This window comes from Agelaius tricolor, unplaced genomic scaffold (genome assembly GCF_023055355.1).
Source record: "Agelaius tricolor isolate 1412-34295 unplaced genomic scaffold, bAgeTri1.0.p SCAF_19, whole genome shotgun sequence".
NCBI lineage: Eukaryota > Metazoa > Chordata > Aves > Passeriformes > Icteridae > Agelaius > Agelaius tricolor.
The window spans coordinates 7613184-7633935 of record NW_027269279.1 but is presented as its reverse complement, the minus strand read 5'-3'; the positions used below and the strand labels follow the sequence as shown (position 1 = coordinate 7633935).

At 41.8% G+C, this 20752-nt stretch overlaps 2 protein-coding genes across 4 annotated transcripts; both read left to right on the top strand.

Annotated features, from left to right (window-relative positions):
- Positions 1-2374: 2374 nt before the first annotated feature.
- LOC139598361 (acyl-coenzyme A synthetase ACSM3, mitochondrial-like) lies at positions 2375-11376 on the top strand. 3 transcript variants are annotated; one of them, XM_071444681.1, is made up of 13 exons: positions 2375-3563; positions 4345-4555; positions 5000-5207; positions 5614-5732; positions 6138-6322; positions 6779-6858; positions 7546-7669; positions 8392-8472; positions 8598-8699; positions 9622-9749; positions 9849-9948; positions 10556-10675; positions 11084-11376. In XM_071444681.1, exons 1-13 carry the CDS (start codon positions 3363-3365, stop codon positions 11168-11170), a joined length of 1746 nt encoding a protein of 581 aa, XP_071300782.1. In that variant the 5' UTR covers positions 2375-3362; the 3' UTR covers positions 11171-11376. The 3 variants fall into 3 exon arrangements, with proteins under 3 accessions (XP_071300782.1, XP_071300783.1, XP_071300784.1); XM_071444682.1 differs by having other exon boundaries at positions 5614-5757; positions 6166-6322; XM_071444683.1 differs by lacking the exons at positions 9622-9749; positions 9849-9948; positions 10556-10675; positions 11084-11376 and adding an exon at positions 9548-9559 and having other exon boundaries at positions 5614-5757; positions 6166-6322.
- A 949-nt stretch (positions 11377-12325) lies between these two features.
- LOC139598360 (acyl-coenzyme A synthetase ACSM4, mitochondrial-like) lies at positions 12326-20364 on the top strand. Its single transcript, XM_071444679.1, has 13 exons — positions 12326-12588; positions 13043-13253; positions 13629-13836; positions 13952-14095; positions 14338-14494; positions 15104-15183; positions 15937-16060; positions 16574-16654; positions 16766-16867; positions 17224-17351; positions 18036-18135; positions 18972-19091; positions 19908-20364. Exons 1-13 carry the CDS (start codon positions 12388-12390, stop codon positions 19992-19994), a joined length of 1743 nt encoding a protein of 580 aa, XP_071300780.1. The 5' UTR covers positions 12326-12387; the 3' UTR covers positions 19995-20364.
- Positions 20365-20752: the final 388 nt, after the last annotated feature.

Genomic DNA, 20752 nt, shown 5'->3' with positions numbered 1-20752 from the left:
CATCTTTTGCTGTTTCACCTTAGTGAGCAGAGGCAAAGATTGCTCCTGAGAATCTTCTATGGAAACATGTATACATTTAAAGCAACCAAAAGACACATAATGGGTCACACTGCTTTGCCAAATCTGTAAACTGTGAAGCCCTCAAGGATTTACTCCTGCCCCAATAGACAGCATTTCTGGCAGTCAGGGCATGTAGTGACAACATGTGTTAGTGCAGGGGTGTAGCTTGTTTATCACCTTCTGTTAGAATCTTGGCAAAGAAGAATGAGAACGTACATACATGACAAACCAGGGATGCTGTTTTCTGAGAAAGAATAAAAATTAAAGTTTTCGGCAAGGAGTATAACTGATCATTAGTAACTGTCTCTCGGAATGAATTTTCAGCTTTCTCAATGACACCTGTAAAATAAGCAGAATCAGTTACCAAATTAAAAAGGCATGTAACAAAACAAACAACAGGACTAAATCTTTATTAATGATCTTTAGCAAATGCTTAACTCAATTAATGGTTTGTAACAGTCTGAGAGAGAATTTTAAGTCCCAAATGTTTCTAGGGTGATGTTTGCTGTATCTTTTCCTCTGCAATGGTCAGTCCAGCTTGTTGGGTGGCTTTCAAAGTTGAATGTAAAGATGGGTAATTTTCAGCTGCAATAAGTATATTATCCATATAATGATAAACGATTTCTTGTGGATGATTCTGGTGAAGAGGAGCCAAAACTTTAGCTTTATTCATGGTTTACTAGGCTTTCACTTTATATCTACAAAGTCTGGAGCAGGTGTGTTACCATCAGGCATTTGCATGAGTGCTTTCCTTGCTGCATTTTTAATATCATCAAGCACTGGCTTTGGGAGGTTTGCAGCCTAATCATGGGGCTGGGTATGTGCTCCCTCCCCAGCTGAGTGTTCTAGTGTTAGCACTGCCTGTGCCTGGTCTTCAGCATAGTGAAGCAACAATTGATTTAATAAGCAACAATTGATTTAACAGCCTCTTCCACCCCCTTTCCCACAGGGTGAATTCAGCTGGAGACAGCAGCACAGTCATCACATGCTTTAAGTCATGAGGGGTTAAAAGATATGCAGTGAAAGCAGCTTGCATTAGACTGCTGAAGAAAGGAGAAGCCTGTCCATAGTTTTTGGCAGCCTTACATAGGCTCGAGGTTCCCATGTAGGACCAGCCTTTCCCCTTCTGTTTTTTACCATACTCATCTGGCTCTTCTGCCACGGATCAATGGAATCACTGGCTCTAGAAGGGATTAGGTTTTCTTCTGAGGAGGGGGGAGGATGCAAGCACAGTGTTGTTATTGCTGGAAGGCAGAGCTGGTGCTCTGGTCTGGGCACAGCCATGGGGACAGGAGCACGGCCATGTTGAAGAGCAGCGCTTCCGGGACCATGGTGGGCGTGGCTCTGGCTCCCTGGGGGCGTGGCCTGAGGCATGCTGGGAGTTGTAGTCAGGAGTGGTGGAGTGGAGTTGAAGGGGGAACGTTGAGGCATCATGGTGCCTCTGGTGGCATAGACGTTAGCAGGGTGGTTAGCAGGTAGTACAACAGGATATTCAGATGGACGGGAGAGAGGCTGGGGTGGTGAAGGAGCAGGGAAGGTGGGGGGGATCTGAGAGGGATCCTGAGCAGAGGAGGCAGAAGGGGATAACAGGGTATGTGAGTAACTTGTGTCAAGTTCCATTGTGGGGCAGTCTGCGGGAGGACAGGGCAAGGAACACGAAGGGGCAGGGGTTTGCGCTGCTTCCTGTGTCTGGGACAGGTTCCACCCTCGCGTTCCATCCCCAGGGTGAGAGGGGTTAAAAGCAGTCTCGGTTTGGGAAGGGATCCTGCACAGTGAAGTGGCCCTGGACCCCCCGGATTCCTGCCACACCCGCAAGGCCAGGGAGGGGCTGAACGCCGGCAGTCGGTGCTCTTTGGCTTTGAGCGTTTTCAGAATCATACAGAAAGCAGGCAGCAGACACATGACAAGAGAGTCCTCTGGTAGCTAGGTCATAAAGCGTGACACCCACAAAATTCCAAAGTCCCACAGAGAAGGCTCCACAGTCCGTGCCGTGTTCTGCAGCACTGCGCAGGGCCGAGCCGGGGCTGCAGCTGCTGAGGCACAAGTGGCCGGGCTGGGCCGTGCCCGGTGGGTGGGTGAGGGCAGGGCCCTGGCTGCGGCTGAGCCTGGCACGGCGCTACTGGCTACAGTCGCCAGAAAGTTCCGAAACAATCATTTTAGGGGGGTTTAACTCGTGATTTTGGGCCTTCTGTGGTCTGCTAAGAAAAATTTATGTCCCTGTCTAGTCTTGACAGTCTTATTCCCATAATAATTGGGATTAGGTGGGGTATGCCCACCTGGCTGGGGTAGGAGCAGCAGGAATAAGTGTCTCTTCTCTCCGCTTACCTGCTTTTTCTGGCTGGCACCCAAAAGATCTGACTCCAAGGGTTGCTTGTAACCATGTCAGGCCTGCTGATTTAATCCACAGCAGAGAAAAAAAAAGGCACTTATGACTGGTAAAACCCAGTGAAATCAAACAGAAGAAGATTGATTGTCTGTTCGGGCACCAGTCATTGTAGTTTCACTCGCTGCGACCCCTAGTTTGACTTGGCTGGGGGGACTGGCAAAAAAAGGGATGGAAATGATGGTCTTGCCCCAAAAAAAACCAAAAAAACCAAAAAAACCCCACCAAAACTTTAATAGGAAAATAACAAACGTAGAAGTCACAGAGTCTGGGGGCATGATCCAAAGATGGGGAGGACGGGGCATAGCAAATATTACAAGGTATAGGAATCTTCTGAGGGCAAGGGTCCAATCAGGAGTGCAAACTCGGAACATGACCTTATTTTTAAAAGGTACTGAACCAAGTGAGAACAAGAACCAGAAACCTGATCAAATAGAGGATAGTTCTATTAACATATTGGCTCCCATGACCCCACTCTTCTCATCACGACCTGGCTAGGTGTCCTTTTTTCAGTATCCTGTTTACCATGGCCTCAGGCTGATGCCTTCTGCATATGCTACTGAGGTTAAACCCCCATTTATTCCAGCTGGACGAGATTCCACGGTTGTTTTTGTTGCAGGATTCATAGCAACAACTCTGCTAATTTTATTAACCTCAAGGTGACTGTGCTTATTCCTTCTATATACCATAATGTTAAATGTTCACATCACAAAAATACAGGTTAACATGACATGAAATGAGGATGTGTGTAAGCAACCTATTTATTCAAGCTGGTTTGCATTCATTTATCCAACATCATACGTGGGACAGCATCCAATAACTGTCTGGTTTAAATGTCTTTTCTTTCATTCCAGGTGACTGATTCCTTAGATGTACACCTGATTCCTTCCCCTCACCATCTGATAAAACATCATTTATCATGAGAACATTTCTTAAATCCTGGATTCCACAGTGTTTGTGGGTTCTCAGGTCACCTTCCAGAACATTCCATGGAAACAACCGGCTTCTTACATCTCAGATAGTTTCCCATTATGAATCTATAAACCAGGGTGAAAAGGAAGTGCCAGAATATTTCAACTTTGCAAGTGATGTCTTAGATAAGTGGACACAACTGGAAAAGGTAGTATTTGTCTTTTATTTTATAGACATTGAATTGTAGTTTAACCCCAGCTGTTAGCTGAGAACCACAGAGCCCCTGGATCTCACACACACACATACACACACATCCAATGGGATGGGGAGGAGAATCAGGAGGAAAAAACAGTAAAACCCATGAGTTGAGGAAAGAACCATTTAAGAATTGAAATATAATAATAATAATCATCATATTAGTAGCAGTAGGAGCTCACTGCCCACTGGTTGATGCCCAGCCCATCCCCAAACACCTCCCAATAACCTTCCTCCGGGTTATAAACTAAGCATGACCTCCTGTGATGTGGAATATCCCTTCAGGCAGTTCAGGTCAGCTGTCCTGTCTATGACCTCTCCCAGCTTCTTGTGCGCCTCTTTGTTGGCAGAGTGTGGGAAACTGGAAAGTCCTTGACTTACAGTAAGCACTGCTTAGCAACAACTAAAACATGAGTGTGTTATCAACACTACAATGATCCTAAATTCATAAACCACAGCACTTTACCAGGACATAGTAAGAAAATTGACTCTATTGCAGACTAAATGAGGAGAAAGTGGAAAGAATCTCAGACGATACAAATCCATTTTACTTATGGGTACTGGGCAGTACTGGCTGCAGAATGGAAAGCACTGTGTTATTTTGTTATCAGAAATACAGGTGTCACCCTAAGAGAGTGATTGCCAGGGATGATTTGCTTAGTTTAGAGTTATTTTGTATTGAAGTGGAACCTTTTAAGGTTTGTCTTATTTTAATATTTGCTCGCATGTTGTAGGATGGAAGAAAACCAGCAAATCCTGCTTTTTGGTGGGTCAATGATAAGGGAGAGGAGGTGAAGTGGAGCTTTGAGGAGTTGGGCTCTCTGTCCAAGAAGACAGCCAATGTCCTTTCTGAGGCCTGTGGTTTGCAGAGAGGAGACAGAATTGTAGCAATTCTGCCTCGTGTTCCTGAGTGGTGGCTCCTGAATGTGGCCTGCATGCGAGCAGGTGAGTGACTCACGGACTCGGTGGGTGCAGACAGAAAGCAAACAGAGCCCACAAGCCATCTCTTAGATTAGGGTGAAGAAAATGCAAACAGGAATATTCTCTTGGGGCCTCTACAGCTGCTCTTTTGCCTAGAAGGAGAATTGGCAGCACCCACCCAGGAAGCACAGGGCCAGACATGGTCCAGTCAAAATCAGTCAATTCAGCCAGCGAGGGCTGAATGGCTGCAACCAAAGGCCACACTTAACCTCATACATTGGAAGGGAGCTGAATTTATAATGGAAGAACTTATAGAATTAGTGTCATTAATAATTCAATAGATCTATTTTACTCAGCTTTTAAACTGAGAAACATCCATGATGAATACAATCAGCATCAACAGAGAGACATAATCAAGTAGTTTTGGGAAATGCTGAGTTTTCTCAATTGCCTCTTGCTTTTTTCCAGGAATTGTCTTTTTTCCAGGAACATCCCAACTAACAGCCAAAGACATCTTATACCGACTCCAGGCTTCAAAGGCCAAGTGCATTGTTACCAATGACACACTGGCACCTGCAGTGGAATCTGTCCTGTCTGGCAGCCAGTTCCTGAAAAGTAAACTCATTGTAGGCCAAGGGAGCAGGGATGGGTGGCTGAACTTCAAAGAACTCCTTGCGTGAGTATCCAGCTCTTTTCTTTCCAGTTCTTTGAGGTAGAGGGAGCTGTATCATTCAGGAGACATTGCTGAGTTGTGGGATTAATTTTCAAAATGTGAATGAGTTATATTTCTGTCAACTTGCAGCACTGTGATTACACTGCATTAAGTACATATTCATGCAACCCATTTCGGTTTTGGGACCGAAATTCAGGTCCTTCAGCTTGTTCTTGCTCCTCAACCTTGTGATTCAGAATGTACGTGACAGGCAAAATGTGTTCTCTAACTTTTCCCTGTTATATATAATGGATTTGGTAAGATCATATAATTTGGGGCAGCTTTCCTGTTGATCTCCTGAACATTAAAAATACTGCTTCCTTGGTGGAAAACTGCATGCAGTGACCAGAATACATAATTTCTTCTGTAGGGTTGCATCTGCTGACCATATATGTATCAAGACGAGGAGTCACGACCCAATGCTTGTGTATTTTACCAGTGGAACTACGGGCTTCCCAAAAATGGTGCTGCATTCCTACAGCAGTTACGGCATTGGATTTGCAACCACTGGCAGGTATTACCTTGCAGTTCCCCCCAGGGTCCTGATTAATTGCTGCGATCAGCACTAAACTGAACACGAGACCATAACATTCCAGTAAATGTAGGCATTTCATGACTGTAGGATTTGCAGCTTCTTCATCTTTCCTCTCTCATGGTAAAACCCTTGTTATTAAAACCTTCTTGAAGGCCCAGTTGAGCTCATTATGTGCAGAGTTGTGTCATTTGCAGGGCTGAAAGCAGAGGAGTAATAAAGTGTCCCTACAACCACACCAGAGGAAGTCAAGTGCTTTAATGTTGGGTCAACCTTCCCTGAAAGCCAAAGCAACCTTGGGCCATTTCATTATACCTTAAAAGTTAAATCTGTGGCTTGGTACTGATTTGCTTTCCCTGAAGGTTTTTTTCATCTCTGCTGTTTCATCAGGCGTTGGCTGGACTTGACTCCTTCAGATGTAATGTGGAATACATCTGATACTGGCTGGGCAAAATCAGCCTACGGCAGTGTTTTTTCACCATGGATCTGTGGAGCCTGTGTCTTTATACACAATTTGCCACTGTTTCAACCAGAAGTTATTGGAGAGGTGAGTAATCCCTGCATCCCAAGCAATCCAAAGGTACCAGAATGCCTATTCCTCTTCCCAGCTCTTTTCAAAACCACTCAGCTGGATGATTCTCCTCAACATTGGCCTCTTGTGTGGGGCGGAAACCTTGACTTTCCCAAGAATAATACTGGAAAAGTTGTGGTATAGTTCCCTATCATCAATTAGGCTTGAGCTTGGGACACAGACACCTTGGAAAACCCCCCAAAAACCCTTAACTGGAACTACTGCTCTCACTGGTCCTTCATTTACATGAGAGACTCCTGTTGGACAGAAAGTTCCATATTATGCAGGAGTTGGACTGCCTGGTACAGCATTTTTAGGGTTTTCATCTTGCAGACGTTTGAGCATGTAAATTGTGTTAATCACCTGCACATTCACAAGGTCATACGCAGTATCACACTTTCTTTTCAGCACAGTAATTTCCTATTTTTCTAGACTCTCTCAAAATATCCCATCACCACCTTCTGCACAGCTCCCACCGGGTTCCGCATGCTGGTCCAACATGACATGAGCAGGTACAGCAGGGAGGGGAGGGAGGCTGGGGTATAATGCTGGGACACCTCTGCATGTTTAGTTCCTTAGGTTCCTCAATTCTCTTTTTCAGTTCAAGGAAACCTAATTAGCAAAGCTTGCTCTCAGTAAAGACCACTCTCCATTTTCAAATGTGAGAAGAATTAGCCACACCATAGGCTAATGGGCTTCAGGGCTGGGTCTTTGAACAGACAGCACTGAGGAAACAAAGGAGATTTTTTTTTTAAGCTGTCACTTCCTCTGAACTTAGGCTTCACAGTTCAATTTAAGTCAATGTTTTAAGCAGCATTGGATCAGGGAGTTACTGGTGCACCATGAAGTTGTTCTCACATGCTTGAGAATGAAGGGAGCAGTTAGAGGAGTTCCACATGCTGAGAGTTATTTGGCAGCTGTTCTTCCTGTCTTGTTACTCTGTAAAATACCCAGCTTGTGAGAAGTGGTTTGCAAGGAGTTTTCACATCTTGGTAAGGTACTCATTCTTGTCGCACAGGTCTTTCATCCTGCCAAAAGCCAATCCAGGTTTTAGCAGAGAGCTCAGGCTCTGTCATCCTATTCAGCCTTTCCTTCAGTCTTAGGTGTACTTGGAAAGCTGAGGAAGTCTGTTTAGCTAAGGTTGCTCACTGCTCATTTTAGGAGTTAAGAGAATTATTTCATTTGCTCTTCCTCTCAAGGTACAAGTTCCCGAGTCTGAAGCACTGTGTAACTGGAGGGGAAGCACTCAATCCTGAAGTGTTTTCCCAGTGGAAAACCCAGACAGGGGTGGATATCCATGAAGGATATGGCCAGACCGAAACAGTACGTTTGCATTAATTCTTATAGTATACCCATTCAAAGGTAAGACTGCCAGAGGCACGACGTCCTTGATAAATCAATGGAAAATGTTAGAATCATTTCTATGATTAAGAAAAAAAAGACTTTGTATAGTTACGATTATACAGTTACAGAGTCAGCAAGCTGCATATTCTAATGGTTTAGACACCTGAAAAAACCATGCCAGAGATACTTCAGATCAAATAAGCTGTAAGAGGTCCCTTTGTCATCTTTTCTTCCAAAAAACCCTGAAAGCATAATTTGCTCCAGCTATCAATTTGGCCTGTCTGAGTTTTTAATGGCAAATATTAAACCAGCTCACATCCTAGACTTCTCTGTAAGTGAACATTAACAAAATTATTAAGAGCCAGATCTCAGGGTTTCTCTCATTTTGCCCTTGAAATGGTCCCAAATTAATTGTCCCAGTATTGAAATAAGATCTGTAATAATAATCTGCTGTCCTGCAAAATAAAAGTCAAGTATTTGCAGGACAATCCACTGGCTCAGACTCAACAAAACAAAGCTCTCACAGGTCTGACCTGAAATGCCTCTCAACCCCTCTGATGTTCTCAAAAAAAACACAGTGCTTTGGTCCCTTTCAGCCCTTGTCACAACAAAGTCATGGAAAGATGCCTAATGCAAACAATAATAAAATTTACAAGATATTGCAACAATTTAAAAAAATATTTTAAAAATCTATTCTGCAGGTGGCAATCTGTGCCAATCTGAAAGGAATGAAAATTAAACCAGGCTCTTTGGGAAAACCTGTTCCCCCTTATGATGTGCAGGTATGTGGCAGTTGTGGGTAGAAGAGTAAGGCAGTGCTGTGTCCCTTCTGTGCCCTGCACTGAGCTGCAGCAGATGTTCCTGTGAGCTGATCAAAGCAGCCCTGCTGTGTCTGTCCTTTCTGCAGATCGTAGATGAGCAGGGGGCTGTTGTGCCTCAAGGAGAAGAGGGCACCATTGCTGTCCGAGTGAAACCCACCCGGCCCTTCTGTCTGTTCTCCGAGTACTTGGTGAGCCTGACTCGCTGTGGCTGTGTCTGCTGAGGGACTCGGGAGAGACCCAGGGCAAAGGGCTGCCAGGAGCAGAATTCCATGCAGGATCCTCAGAAAGTCTCACTGGGTTACTTGAGGACTTTGAGCCTGATCAGTGTGTGGTGATGCTGAGGGGCAGGACATTCTTAAGAAAACAGTAGACCCAGGCAAACTTGAAGATATTCTCCCCTGCAACTGAACTATCCTAATGAATAAGCTTTGGGGGACCTAGCTATGTTTTTAATCCTTTTCTGAACCCCCATAATATTTGGATATTTGTAGCATACTCAGGCAACAACTTATAAAATGTAATTGCTCATTAAGGGATAAGAAACTTCTACAAGTTCAATACTATAGCTTCTGGTTTTCACTCTGTCTTCTGTTGTCAAAGTGTTATCTTGTGTAACCAAGAGGTTACACTGGATGTAGAGGTCCTGTAGGTCAATGCAAATAATGAAGTTTTTCCTGCAGGTGACCTCATTGGAATTTTGATCCTGTCAGTTAAGGGTAAAAAGTTTCTTTTGACAGAAGGTTATTGTGGCAACCACCTGCAATGATAAATCATTTCCCTGAACAGAGTGGGTTACACATTTTTGTGGGTCACACATTTGCTGTGATGGATGGGCATTTTGATAGAGCACAACCTTTTCTCTCTAGTACAGAAATCTCTACATACATTTTTTAGTGGGTAGTGCTCTTTTCCACCTGCCACATACTTCAGGCATCAAACTGCTAATTAACATGGCTTTTTAGTTGAAAATATGAAACCGTACTGAACACACTTACTTTGAGAACAACTGAAAAAATTATTTTTGTTCATTTTTTAGCATCACTGCTAAGGAAATGCATTATGTTTCACTAATAATCAGATACCTTTTCTGAAATATTTGATTGTTGCCAGGATAATCCAGAGAAAACTGCTGCCACTCTGTGTGGAGATTTTTATCTCACTGGAGACAGAGGCTTTATGGATGAAGAGGGATATATCTGGTTTGTTGGAAGAGCTGATGATATCATTAACTCTGCTGGGTAAGGCATTTCCTTTCAGATTTGCCTGATGAAATGCAGCCTGGAAAGCCCAAAGGACTGGTCCCTGCTGCTGGGCTGAGCTGTCTCTGTGCTCCCCAGGTACCGCATTGGCCCCTTTGAAGTGGAGAGTGCATTGATAGAGCACCCAGCAGTGGTGGAGGCGGCCGTTGTCAGCAGTCCCGACCCAGTGCGAGGGGAGGTAAAGCAAAATAGGGAAAAACGTAAAATAAATACCCTTTCCACTAAGTATCAACTTCCTTATATGTACCAGGCTTCCTTGGAATTCAATATGTTGAATATTTTTAAAATAGGCTAATTTTTTTAAAATCCATATCTTAATCGATCTTACAATATCAGAATTATTTCTTTCTTTGCCGTTTTTATGTGGGGAAAAATATTTTAGCTTTTCAGACTAATTAAGACATGTTTTTGTCTAAGCAATGAAATTTTGATTAATTCTTGTTTTGTCACTTAGTGCAGTGTAGCAGTGACATCCAGAGTGTTTAATTTTTGTCTTATATTTTCAACTTTGCAACATTTCTTTGAGCAACAGAGTCAAGATTTTCAGCTGTATTAGGATATAACATTAAGGGAAAAAAAAGATGGTAATATGGAAAAAAATCCCCTGCTCCAGAATGGGTCCTTCATAGCACAGCATTCTCTAATAAACAGCTAATGAAAAGGGAAAATAAAGAAAAAGATCAAATTTTGGCATTCTGTATTTTGACATTCGCTTTTCAAAACAAATGTATTCCCTTATTGCCACCTCTGGAAGTTAATGGAACCCCTTCATTTTTGTGGCACAGGTGGTCAAAGCTTTCATTGTTTTAGCTCCTCTCTATGAATCACATGATCAAAAAAAATTAGCTCTTGAACTTCAACAACATGTCAAGAAGGTGACTGCACCATACAAGTATCCAAGGAAGGTAAGTACAGCCCAGAAAGACAGGTTCTCTCATTGTACCTGAAGTTGTGCATTTTTTGTCCCACCTCAGCTCTTTTTCAACCCCTTTCTGACAAACACTCCAACCAGAGTTAGATAAAATAAAAGGAGATGACAGGGTTTGATGCAGCTGCAGCCTTGGGTTGGCTGTGTGTGCTAGAATGGACCCAGGGGGAGGCAATGGTTGCGAAATTTTACTTCATGAGGGCCCAGTCTTGCTTTCATGGAATGCTGGAGTTTTCACAGCAGCTCAAATGGGCAAGGCATTCAGTCAGCATTTCATCATCCCAGCTCTGGCTCTGCAGCTTCCCATCCTTTTATCCCCAGCCATAATGAAAATGTGTCTTTCCTGCAGCTGGGAATTTAAACACAATGTATTTTTGCCTTTCAGGTGGAGTTTGTTAAGGAGCTGCCAAAGACAGTTACTGGGAAAATCCAGAGAAATGTTCTAAGGGGCAAAGAGTGGGCAAAAGTATAAAAAGAGCAAGAGTGATGTGGAAAACAAGGAGAGAAATATTCTATTACCTGTACCAACGATAACACATCAAACATGGCACATGTTTATGACCCAGAACACATGGAAATATTGCGAAAAACGAACTGTGGAAGAAAAAGTAGAAAACACTCAAAGTGTAACTACAACTCTTAGAGACATACAAATAAAAGAGAAGTTAATAAAAATAATCTTTGTCCTGTGGTGGGTATCAGCAGCACATTGATATATTCTTGTCAATAACTACCATTGCACCATTCTCAAATTCTTTCAGAGTGGAAAGAAAAAAAATTTCTTTTGAATGCTTCTCTTCATCATGATCAATTTGTGATGTACTTAATGGTTAAAGTTGAGGCAAAAGAAGACCCAAAATGCTTTAGGTTAAGGTGCAAATGACGCACAATTAACAATGGTGTAAATGATTACAAGAAAAAAGTTACTCCACAGGAAGAATTTGCTGCTTGGTCTGTTTTGTGCCACATTCTGTTCTCGTTACTCCAGAAGAGGTGAGCAATAAAGTCAGAAGAGTTTCACTCCAAAACCTTTATGAAGGAGTTTCCAGGTTTCACATCTCCAGGGAACAGCTGATCCTTACAGTGCCTCATATGGGAAACATGTCCTAACAGGTGAGTGGAATGAATGAAGAGGATCTCCCCCAGCAGCTCCTGATCTCTCCTGTCCACAGCAGACAGGCCAGGAAAATGAGTAGAAAAGTCTTTATCAAACTCAGTGGCTACATAACAAAGTGAAGGCTCTTGGGATTGGTGATGTGAATGGGTCAATCAGTCAGCAACTGCTGAGGCTAAAGCAGTGAGATTCTTGATGGAACTAGTTTGGAAACAAGCAGAAAAGAAAAAGGAATTGAGAATCAGATACTGAATGTATGAAGCAGGAACATTCTTGTAATGTAAAGAATAATATCTGATGTGTTTTACTATGGAGAGTTGTGGGCTATTCATTTAAAAACTAAAAATATGTGAAAGCAGGAACTTAACATTTAATTAGCATGTTCAAATCATCAGTCTGGCTCTGACTAGCCTAAGCGACTTTAATGAAGAACTGGATTACCTTTGGATAATCTCAATATTATTTCTCTTTTTTTGTTGGTTTGCTTTTTGTTTGTTTGTTGTTGCAGGATTCATAGCAAGAATTCTCCAATTTTCTTATATAGTGTACGGCATCTAGACACACAGTCTTCTGCCATGAAGCTGCTGTTGAAGTTACAGAATCTAAAACTCTTGTGGATTCTGAAACCTCCTAATAGGACTTTCCATGGACACCCCAGGCTGCTTTCCTCTGATGTGCATTCCCAGTATGAGTCCATCAGACAGGGCAAACAGGAAATGCCAAAGTATTTTAACTTTGCAAGTGATGTACTGGACAGATGGTCTGAGATTGAAAAGGTAGGTGATCTTCTGTTGTGCCAATGAGATACTTTTAATTTTAAATTTCATTTGAAATAAGCTGTGATTTCTTCTTTATAAAAGCAGTCAGTTGCCAAATGAAATTTGCATTGAAAATTATAAAAAAGTTCATTGTTTCTTCCTTTATTTATTGTTATTTTGTAGGACCATTAATGCACAGTAAAAGGCTTAAACTGAAATAGGATCTAGACTAGGACTTGGATCTGGAGACAATTAGGCTGGTAAACATTTCAAGTTCAGAAAAAGAGAATCTATTGGGAATAACTGAGCTTGATGAATAGCAAGTCTTGATCCTTTAAGGACAAGAAAAAAAAATAGCTTATATGCCAGCTATGTCAAATACTCAGATCTTCCATAATTTACAGATATCTGTGCGTTATTTCATGGTCTTTCAGAAGAAAATATTTTATGTTTAAATTCCTATGTTTCATAGGCTGGAAAGAGACCATCAAACCCTGCTTTCTGGTGGGTAAATGGCGAAGGAGAAGAAGTGAAGTGGAGCTTTGAGGAGCTGGGGTTCCTGTCTCGGAAAGTGGCCAATGTACTGACTAAAGAATGTGGACTGCAGAAGGGAGACAGGCTTATCCTGATCCTACCACGAATTCCAGAATGGTGGCTGGTCAAGGTGGCTTGTATGAGAGCAGGTCAGTGAGGTCAAATGATCATTGCAAATCAGTTGAGAGGATCAAGAATGGATATGGTTTATCAAGGAAAAATAGTGTAATAGTCCAGTGTGCGGACTGGCTGCCAGGCAGTCCTGAAGGGTTTGCACCAGCTCATACAGTAGGCAAGAAAATGCCAGAAGGCAGGGAAGAACCATGGAAGTCACCAGACAGATCCACATTTAATTGCTGACAGGAGAGCACAGGCATCTGCATTAATCTAATCTAACTGTTTGGCTGGGGAACACCAGAGCAAATGATATCAGAGATCAGTTTGGGAATATTTAATAGCTTGGATTCTTAGAAAAGAGTCAGATACAGAAATGCCAACACAAACTATCTTTATCTGTCTTCCAGGAATTGTCATAATCCCAGGAACATCCCAATTATCAGCTAAAGACATACTGTACCGACTCCAGGCATCAAAGGCTGCGTGCATCATTACCACTGACAGACTGGCTCCTGCAGTGGACTCGGTGGCATCCCAGTGCCAGCTCCTGAAAACCAAGCTAATGGTGTCCAAAGGCAGCAGGGAGGGATGGCTGAACTTCACTGAGCTGTACCAGTAAGTATGACTGAGTGCCACTGCAGTCATGAGGACAGAGCAGACCTGTTCCCACAAGCACTCATTTACATTAACTGCAACCACTGAAGTTATAATTACATTCTCCTTTTTGCAGAAATCAATCTGCTGACCATTCCTGCGTCAAAACAAGGATTCAAGACCCAATGATGATCTTCTTTACCAGTGGAACTACAGGTTCTCCAAAGATGACTCTACATTCCCAGGGCAGTCTTGGTTTCAGACCCCTTTTAAGTGAAAGGTATGAAAGAGTTAAGCCTAGTTGAACATAAGACAATTGAAGCTGCATAGTCGAGCTATTGTAAAAAATTACTGAATAAGAAATACCAATGTACATCCCCAGCCTTTCTCCCTTTGAAATCAGAGTAAAAACTCCATCAAATTGCTAGGGACTAGGGTCACCCCACTGTCTCAATCTTCCAATTAATATCTTTTACCCTCTTTCTGGGCATATTTTATTATCGTTTTTTTTTCCTCTATCAGGTACTGGTTGGATTTGACTTCCTCTCAAATGATATGGAACACTGCAGACACAGGATGGATACTAACTTCAATAGCATCTTTTTTTGATCCTTGGGTTTTTGGGTCATGTATCTTTATACATAACCTACCGCAGACTGACTCAGAAGTTATCCTAAATGTAAGGGAAAAACTCATGGAAATGTATTCATCTGCAGAAGGCATGCCAAAACCAATTTTTGATAGCATCCATAGATTTCATGGGGGTTGTGTTTGAGATACTGTATTTGTTGTGTAAAGCCCTGTTTTCATTTTTATTGTATACAGAAGGGAACAAACATGAAATCCATTCATACATTTTGCTCATAGCCAGTGAGCACGTGAACAAAAATCATCCAAAAGCAGCAATAAATGACTGCCATTCACTTTAGTGACTGTGGAAATAGTATCAGAGGGTATTAATGCAGAGATGAAATGTTTCTGTGCCCACACCAGCCAAGATGAAAGTGAACCCCTCCCTGTGATGTAGACAGAGGAGATACTCTGGCCATGCCCCAAGCTGTGCAGTCCTGTTGTCAGTAGATGTGTTACCGTGGGCTTTTTGTAATCAAATCTACAATCTCTGCATATTGCACCAACTACAGGAGGGTTCCTCACCCAACAGAGGGTGTGGTGCTTTTACATAGGGGGCAAATGTACTTCTCCTTTCTCTGTCACCTGTTTACTGTACATTCCAAAGGCAGTTTTTTGGCTGAGCTTCACATGTCCTTCTTATTGTTTAACCCTCTAGACTCTCTGCAGATTCCCAATTGATGCCCTGGTTGGTGCTCCGACATTGTTCCGCATGCTGGTGCAAAATGATCTGTCCAAGTATGTAAAAAAATTATTTAGTAATGTTTAATTTACCCTAACTAAACTTAGTCATCTCCTATATCTAACTGCTTGACCCAAAATAGGGTAATAATTTAGTTTAAAATATCCTTGACAAGAAATCCTTGACCATCATGCAAAATTTAAGTTTTGCTGAGGTTTTTGATCAGAGAAACTTGATGTTTTCCCTCAGAAATTTGAGACTTATGCTACTGCACTTGTGAAACTGTGTATGAAACTGAGAGTCTGTTAAATACTTTGTCATAATTTTTGTCTACCACATTGATTGTCCAGACTTTGGGAAGGACTTCATCCTAGAAAGTGCATGTCAGCATAACTGTGAGGGAATTATTTGTTGTGGCAGTTGTACCTCACCTCCTGTTCCAGTTCTCACTGCCTGTCATTGTTCCTTCCTTCCCTCTTGAACTTTCTCCCTTGGCCCGTTGCAGAGGGTCAGCAATCAGGGCCCTGGCTCAGCAGATCAGTATAGGTTTATTTATAATCCCAGCTGACTTCAGCAACAATTTTATTTTTCACATGTTTAACTCTGACTGCTGCTTATGGAGAGTGTTGAGCACAGAGCTATATCCTTGTTGTATTGGGAGCAGAAGGATCAGGGCCTCTCTGATTCCCCCACTTTGTGGCACTAACTCTCCCAGTAAACAGCTCTCCCATGGTGCTCACCCTTGCCTGCTCCTGGTCTCCCCCTCTAGATTTAAGTGTTGCCTTTCTTGTTTTTAACTCCCTGTGAAGATACAAATTCAAGAGCCTGAAGTACTGCATGAGTGGAGGGGAACCACTCAACCCAGAAGTCATGGAGCAGTGGAAGAGCTACACTGGGCTGGACATCCATGAAGTGTATGGCCAGACTGAAATGGTACATTTGTAGGGACAGTGGCCTATTAAATCTCTGGAATTTCTTTTTGCTGTAAGGTTTGTTTTGTAAGAACACAGTGTGTTTCCTCCTTCACATTTCTGTGAATGTTTCAGTAATTCCCTTCCCTGGTAACCTCTGAAAGAACTCCCTCTCATGGCTCTCCTCGCAGAACCTGCCAGGAACATGAGGGTTTGGGAGGGAATGTGCTGTAATATTTCCACAAATGTCCTTAAGCTAATTCCAAGTAACAGTGTCAGTCAAGAGGGCAGAGTTTGAGTCTAAGGGAAGAAGACTGGGTAGCAGAGGACATGAATTTTTCACAGAGAATGGAACAGGATTATTTCAGGGAGTTTTATGATTTTGCTTATCTATACCATACAGCACTGACATATAAGATCCTATGAATCTTAATTCCTTACTTTAGAATTAGTCTAGAAACTACATTTAATGAATTAAGTGTGAATGTAGCAATTTTCTTTTGAAAAGCTTTGGTTTGATTTTGATTTTTTACAGGGAATAATCTGCTCTGTTTCTAAAGGAATGAAGATTAAACCTGGATCAATGGGGAAAGCAGCTCCCCTTTATGATGTTCAGGTTTGTTGACTGCTCTTTAGATTCTGTCATGGGGGATTTTTTGTTTGGTTGGATTTGTGTTTGGAGTTTGTTTTTCAATTGGGCTAAAATAACAACTGTTTTTCATTCTAGATCGTAGACAAAAATGCCAATATCCTGCCTCCAGGACAACAGGGGGAAATTGCCATCAGAAGCAAACCTATAAGGCCACTTGGTTTTTTCTCTGAATATTTAGTAAGAACTTTATTTTATTCTTGCCACCACTACCAATCTCCCCAAAAGCTCTCCAATTGCATAGTGGTCCTAAAGGCTGGACATTTTTCACTATTTTATTATTTATTACCAGAGTAATTTGTTTATTTGAATTGGTGGGTGTTAGAAAAAGAAAGAAAATAATTTAGGATCAAGTTATTTTTTTTCTTAAAGAATAGAAATTATTTTAAACGTATTTTATTGTATCTTATAGCAATATCAGTACATCCTTGACTGAAAAATTAAGTTCCAGTGCATTTGATGTTATTTGTGTTATAACATAATGTATAGCAAATGCTTGCTAAAAATCTAAACTACTGCTTGTAAACCACTTTAAGGATAACCCTAAGAAAACTGCAGAAAGTGAACGTGGGGATTTTTATGTCACTGGAGACAGAGGGACTATGGATGACGAGGGATATTTCCAGTTTATTGGCAGAGACGATGACATCATCATTTCTTCAGGGTTAGTCTGCACACACCCATTCTAAACCTGCCATTGTATATCCTCACATGTTGTGTTGGATATTCTTACACGTGAGCTTCTGGCATCATAATCCTGTGACTGGAATGTATTGACCTCTTGATTTTGGAATACTTGCTGTTATTGTTAGCTTTTCACAGACCTGCAGTATCATCTCTGTGATGGATCCATTTCCCCTGCAACATCTCGTGTGTTTCAACAAAGAATGAAGACTTCAGTTGGCAAAGGAGGGATGTTTATCTAATTAATTTTTTTACTAAAATTGAAGGAACCGCTGTTGGATTCCAAACGCTTTTGAAACAATTTATTTTTGACATGTTGAAAGGAAAGAACTTGATATTGTATGATGTGATTCCATGATGTGGCACAGGCTGCTGCTGCAGACCCCAGCTACAGGGTGGGATGGAGCTCCAGCCTAAGGGCCCCAAGGAGAGGGGACAGATGGAGAGGTATCCACAGCCCCAGCAGTCCTCTGCCACAAAGACCACTATGAAATGCTCCTACTTCTAACCCAGACAGCTGTCCCATTTTGCCTAAAACTTCTATAGCTGGTTATTGATTTGGTTTTGGATTTTTTTCTCAAGATGAAAATTTAAAAACTTTTGGTACTGTTTTTTCCAGACAAAAAGCAAGAGCCAAACCTCATTTTTCTTTTTCCTGACCTAGGTATCGCATTGGGCCATTTGAGGTAGAGAGTGCCTTGATAGAACACCCAGCTGTGGTAGAAACAGCTGTTGTCAGCAGCCCAGACCCCCTCAGAGGAGAGGTAAGGATGCTGAATGGAGAGGGAAAGCAATGCATTTGTCCAAATATATAATGATATCAAGGAAGTTCTACTTTACTGAAAAACTTACGCTCTAAGGCAATAATGCCATCTTAGAATCATGGAATTGTTTAGCTTGGAAAATACCTCTGAGATCATTGAGTCCAACCATGAACCCAGCACTGTCAGATCCACAAATACACCATGTCCCTGAGCACCACACCTACTTCCATCATGGATAATCCTAGTGGGGCTGACAAGCAAAATCCCTTCCCATTTACATGCCTTTGTTCTTCTGAGTTTCTTTTCTGTGGAGAAACAGAAAAGTCTTCTCTGTGGAGAACACTACTGTGATGTTTAATTTGCCTTTGTTCTTAAGCATTTGTCTGTACACTTAAATTGTGATTTATGACTCTTGGTGTGGCCAAAGTTCTACTGCACTTGCCTGAGAATTAAACATGGGCTGCAGGTGTGGTAAATGCACAATCCTGTGCCAGGATAACAGTGCTTACTGTCCTCAGGGTGAACTTCAGAGAGAAACAAAATGTCCCTTAGCTTCAGAGAGAACTCCACAGAGACACATTTTATTGCCCCTTCCTCTTGGCTGCTGCTGAGAAGGGAAAAGGGTCTTATTTGTAATGAGGGCACAAAAGCTGTCCTTTAGACTTTCCCTTCTGCACATACACATGCAGAAGCTGGGCACAATCATTTCTTATCCTGTGCTGGTTTCTCTGTTCCTCGTGACTGTTGTGACTCTGAGCAGTGCTGCTCTCTGGTAACTGTACATCAGCCCTTAATAAAGATGGTGCCAGATATCTCTTGTTATTTTTACCTTACAGGTTGTGAAAGCCTTTGTGGTTCTGTCCCCAACCTTTTCATCCACCGACCTGACAAGCTTAACTCGTGACTTGCAGGACCATGTTAAGAAAACTACTGCTCCATATAAATACCCTAGAAAGGTAAATATTTCTGAGGGGAAACTTTAAAATAGGGCATCCTTCCCTAAATCTCAGGAGAATTACCATTTAGATTTTCATTATTCACTTGAAAGAGACAGCAATAAAGATTCATTTCACTGGCTCCAGAAGACCTTTCCTAAATAACATTAGTTTAGACTGTTTTTCATGAATTTGTGAAAAGTACTTATTCAAACTTCTCAAAATTTTCTAGGTTTTGTATATCCCAGTCAGATCTCCATGTTCTAAGTCAGACTCACAATCATAATTCTCCATTTTGTGTTTAACCTTCAAACAAGCACTTCCCATGCCTTTAAGGTAGCATATGACTGAATCTAAAGAAGTTTTTATCCACTGATCATTACAAGTAATAAACTGACACAAGCCCAAGAGGATACACTTGGTGTTTCTTAGGAATCCCAGCACCACAGGATAAGATCTACTTCAATGCCTTAGATAAATTGAGCAGAACTCACAGAACTAAGAACCATTAAAGACCCTGGGGCTTGAGCATCCTTTCTTTCTTCTTTTTGTCATTCATCTCTGACCTCTGATATCATTCAGGCATTTGCCCTTCTGCTATGAGTTACTGTACTCAGTTTGGCCAGCTGAGAGGCAGCTGTACAGATGTTTGGCCATCCAGGCAGCCACAGAGATGGTTTCACAAGTGGCACAATGTGCTTTTTGGTTTGGCTTGGATTTGAGGCAGGCAGCTCTTACTGATGGGAGCCCTCTCAGTTTTCCACATATGCTTGGAGAGTCTTGGAAAACCAGCTCTGTAGAACATGCTGCATTGCCTTCTCTCTTTATTTTATCTAGGTGGAATTTGTCAAAGAGCTGCCAAAGACAGTCACTGGGAAGATCAAGAGGAATGAATTAAGAGATAAAGAGTGGGGACGGATATAGCATTGTTTGGAATTCAACAGAACTTCTTCCATTCCATTAGCACTATATACATTTCACTGCTATAGCTGCCATCATTCTGATCTCTTTTTGTTAAGTGCCTGAGCACAAAAACCTACAGGTAAAATCAAGATGTGATATTTGTGCCTGCTTGCAGAGTTTCCAATGTCAGTACCTGACTGAATTGTATTATTCTGGGTGAAAAATAAATTTTTCAATAGACAACTTCAATAGCCTTTCCCTTTGAGACTTCCTCACCATCCCTCTTGCAGCCCAGCTTCTGTTTGATGTTATTCATGAGAGACAATAAAAATATAATGCCCACATTTGAAAAGGTATTTTACATCAAATATATTTTGATTCACTATTTCCTGAGAGTTTACCCTGACATCCAAAGCTTATGGAAAGGACATGATGACTGGTATGGTCACTATATGAGTTCCAAAAATGCAACATTATGAAGAGGTTGGAAAAGAACATCTTTTCTGGTGCCACTGGATAGTGGACGTAAAAGTCCTAAAATGCATTGTTACAGATGGGGGATTAGCAGCTTTATTGGATAGGTTCAAAATCCACATTTTTGGTGGTAGGATGAGAACCATGTGTAGGTATCTTTTCTTTTGAAAGTGTCTTGTCTCTTCCAAGCGCTAGCCAGGAGTGGAATTCCCAATGCAAGGCTGGAAGTATTCTGAAACAGATATGAACATAAGATCCCATCTTTTGCTTTAAAAACCCCTCTGAGGTAAATGAAATTGGAATTG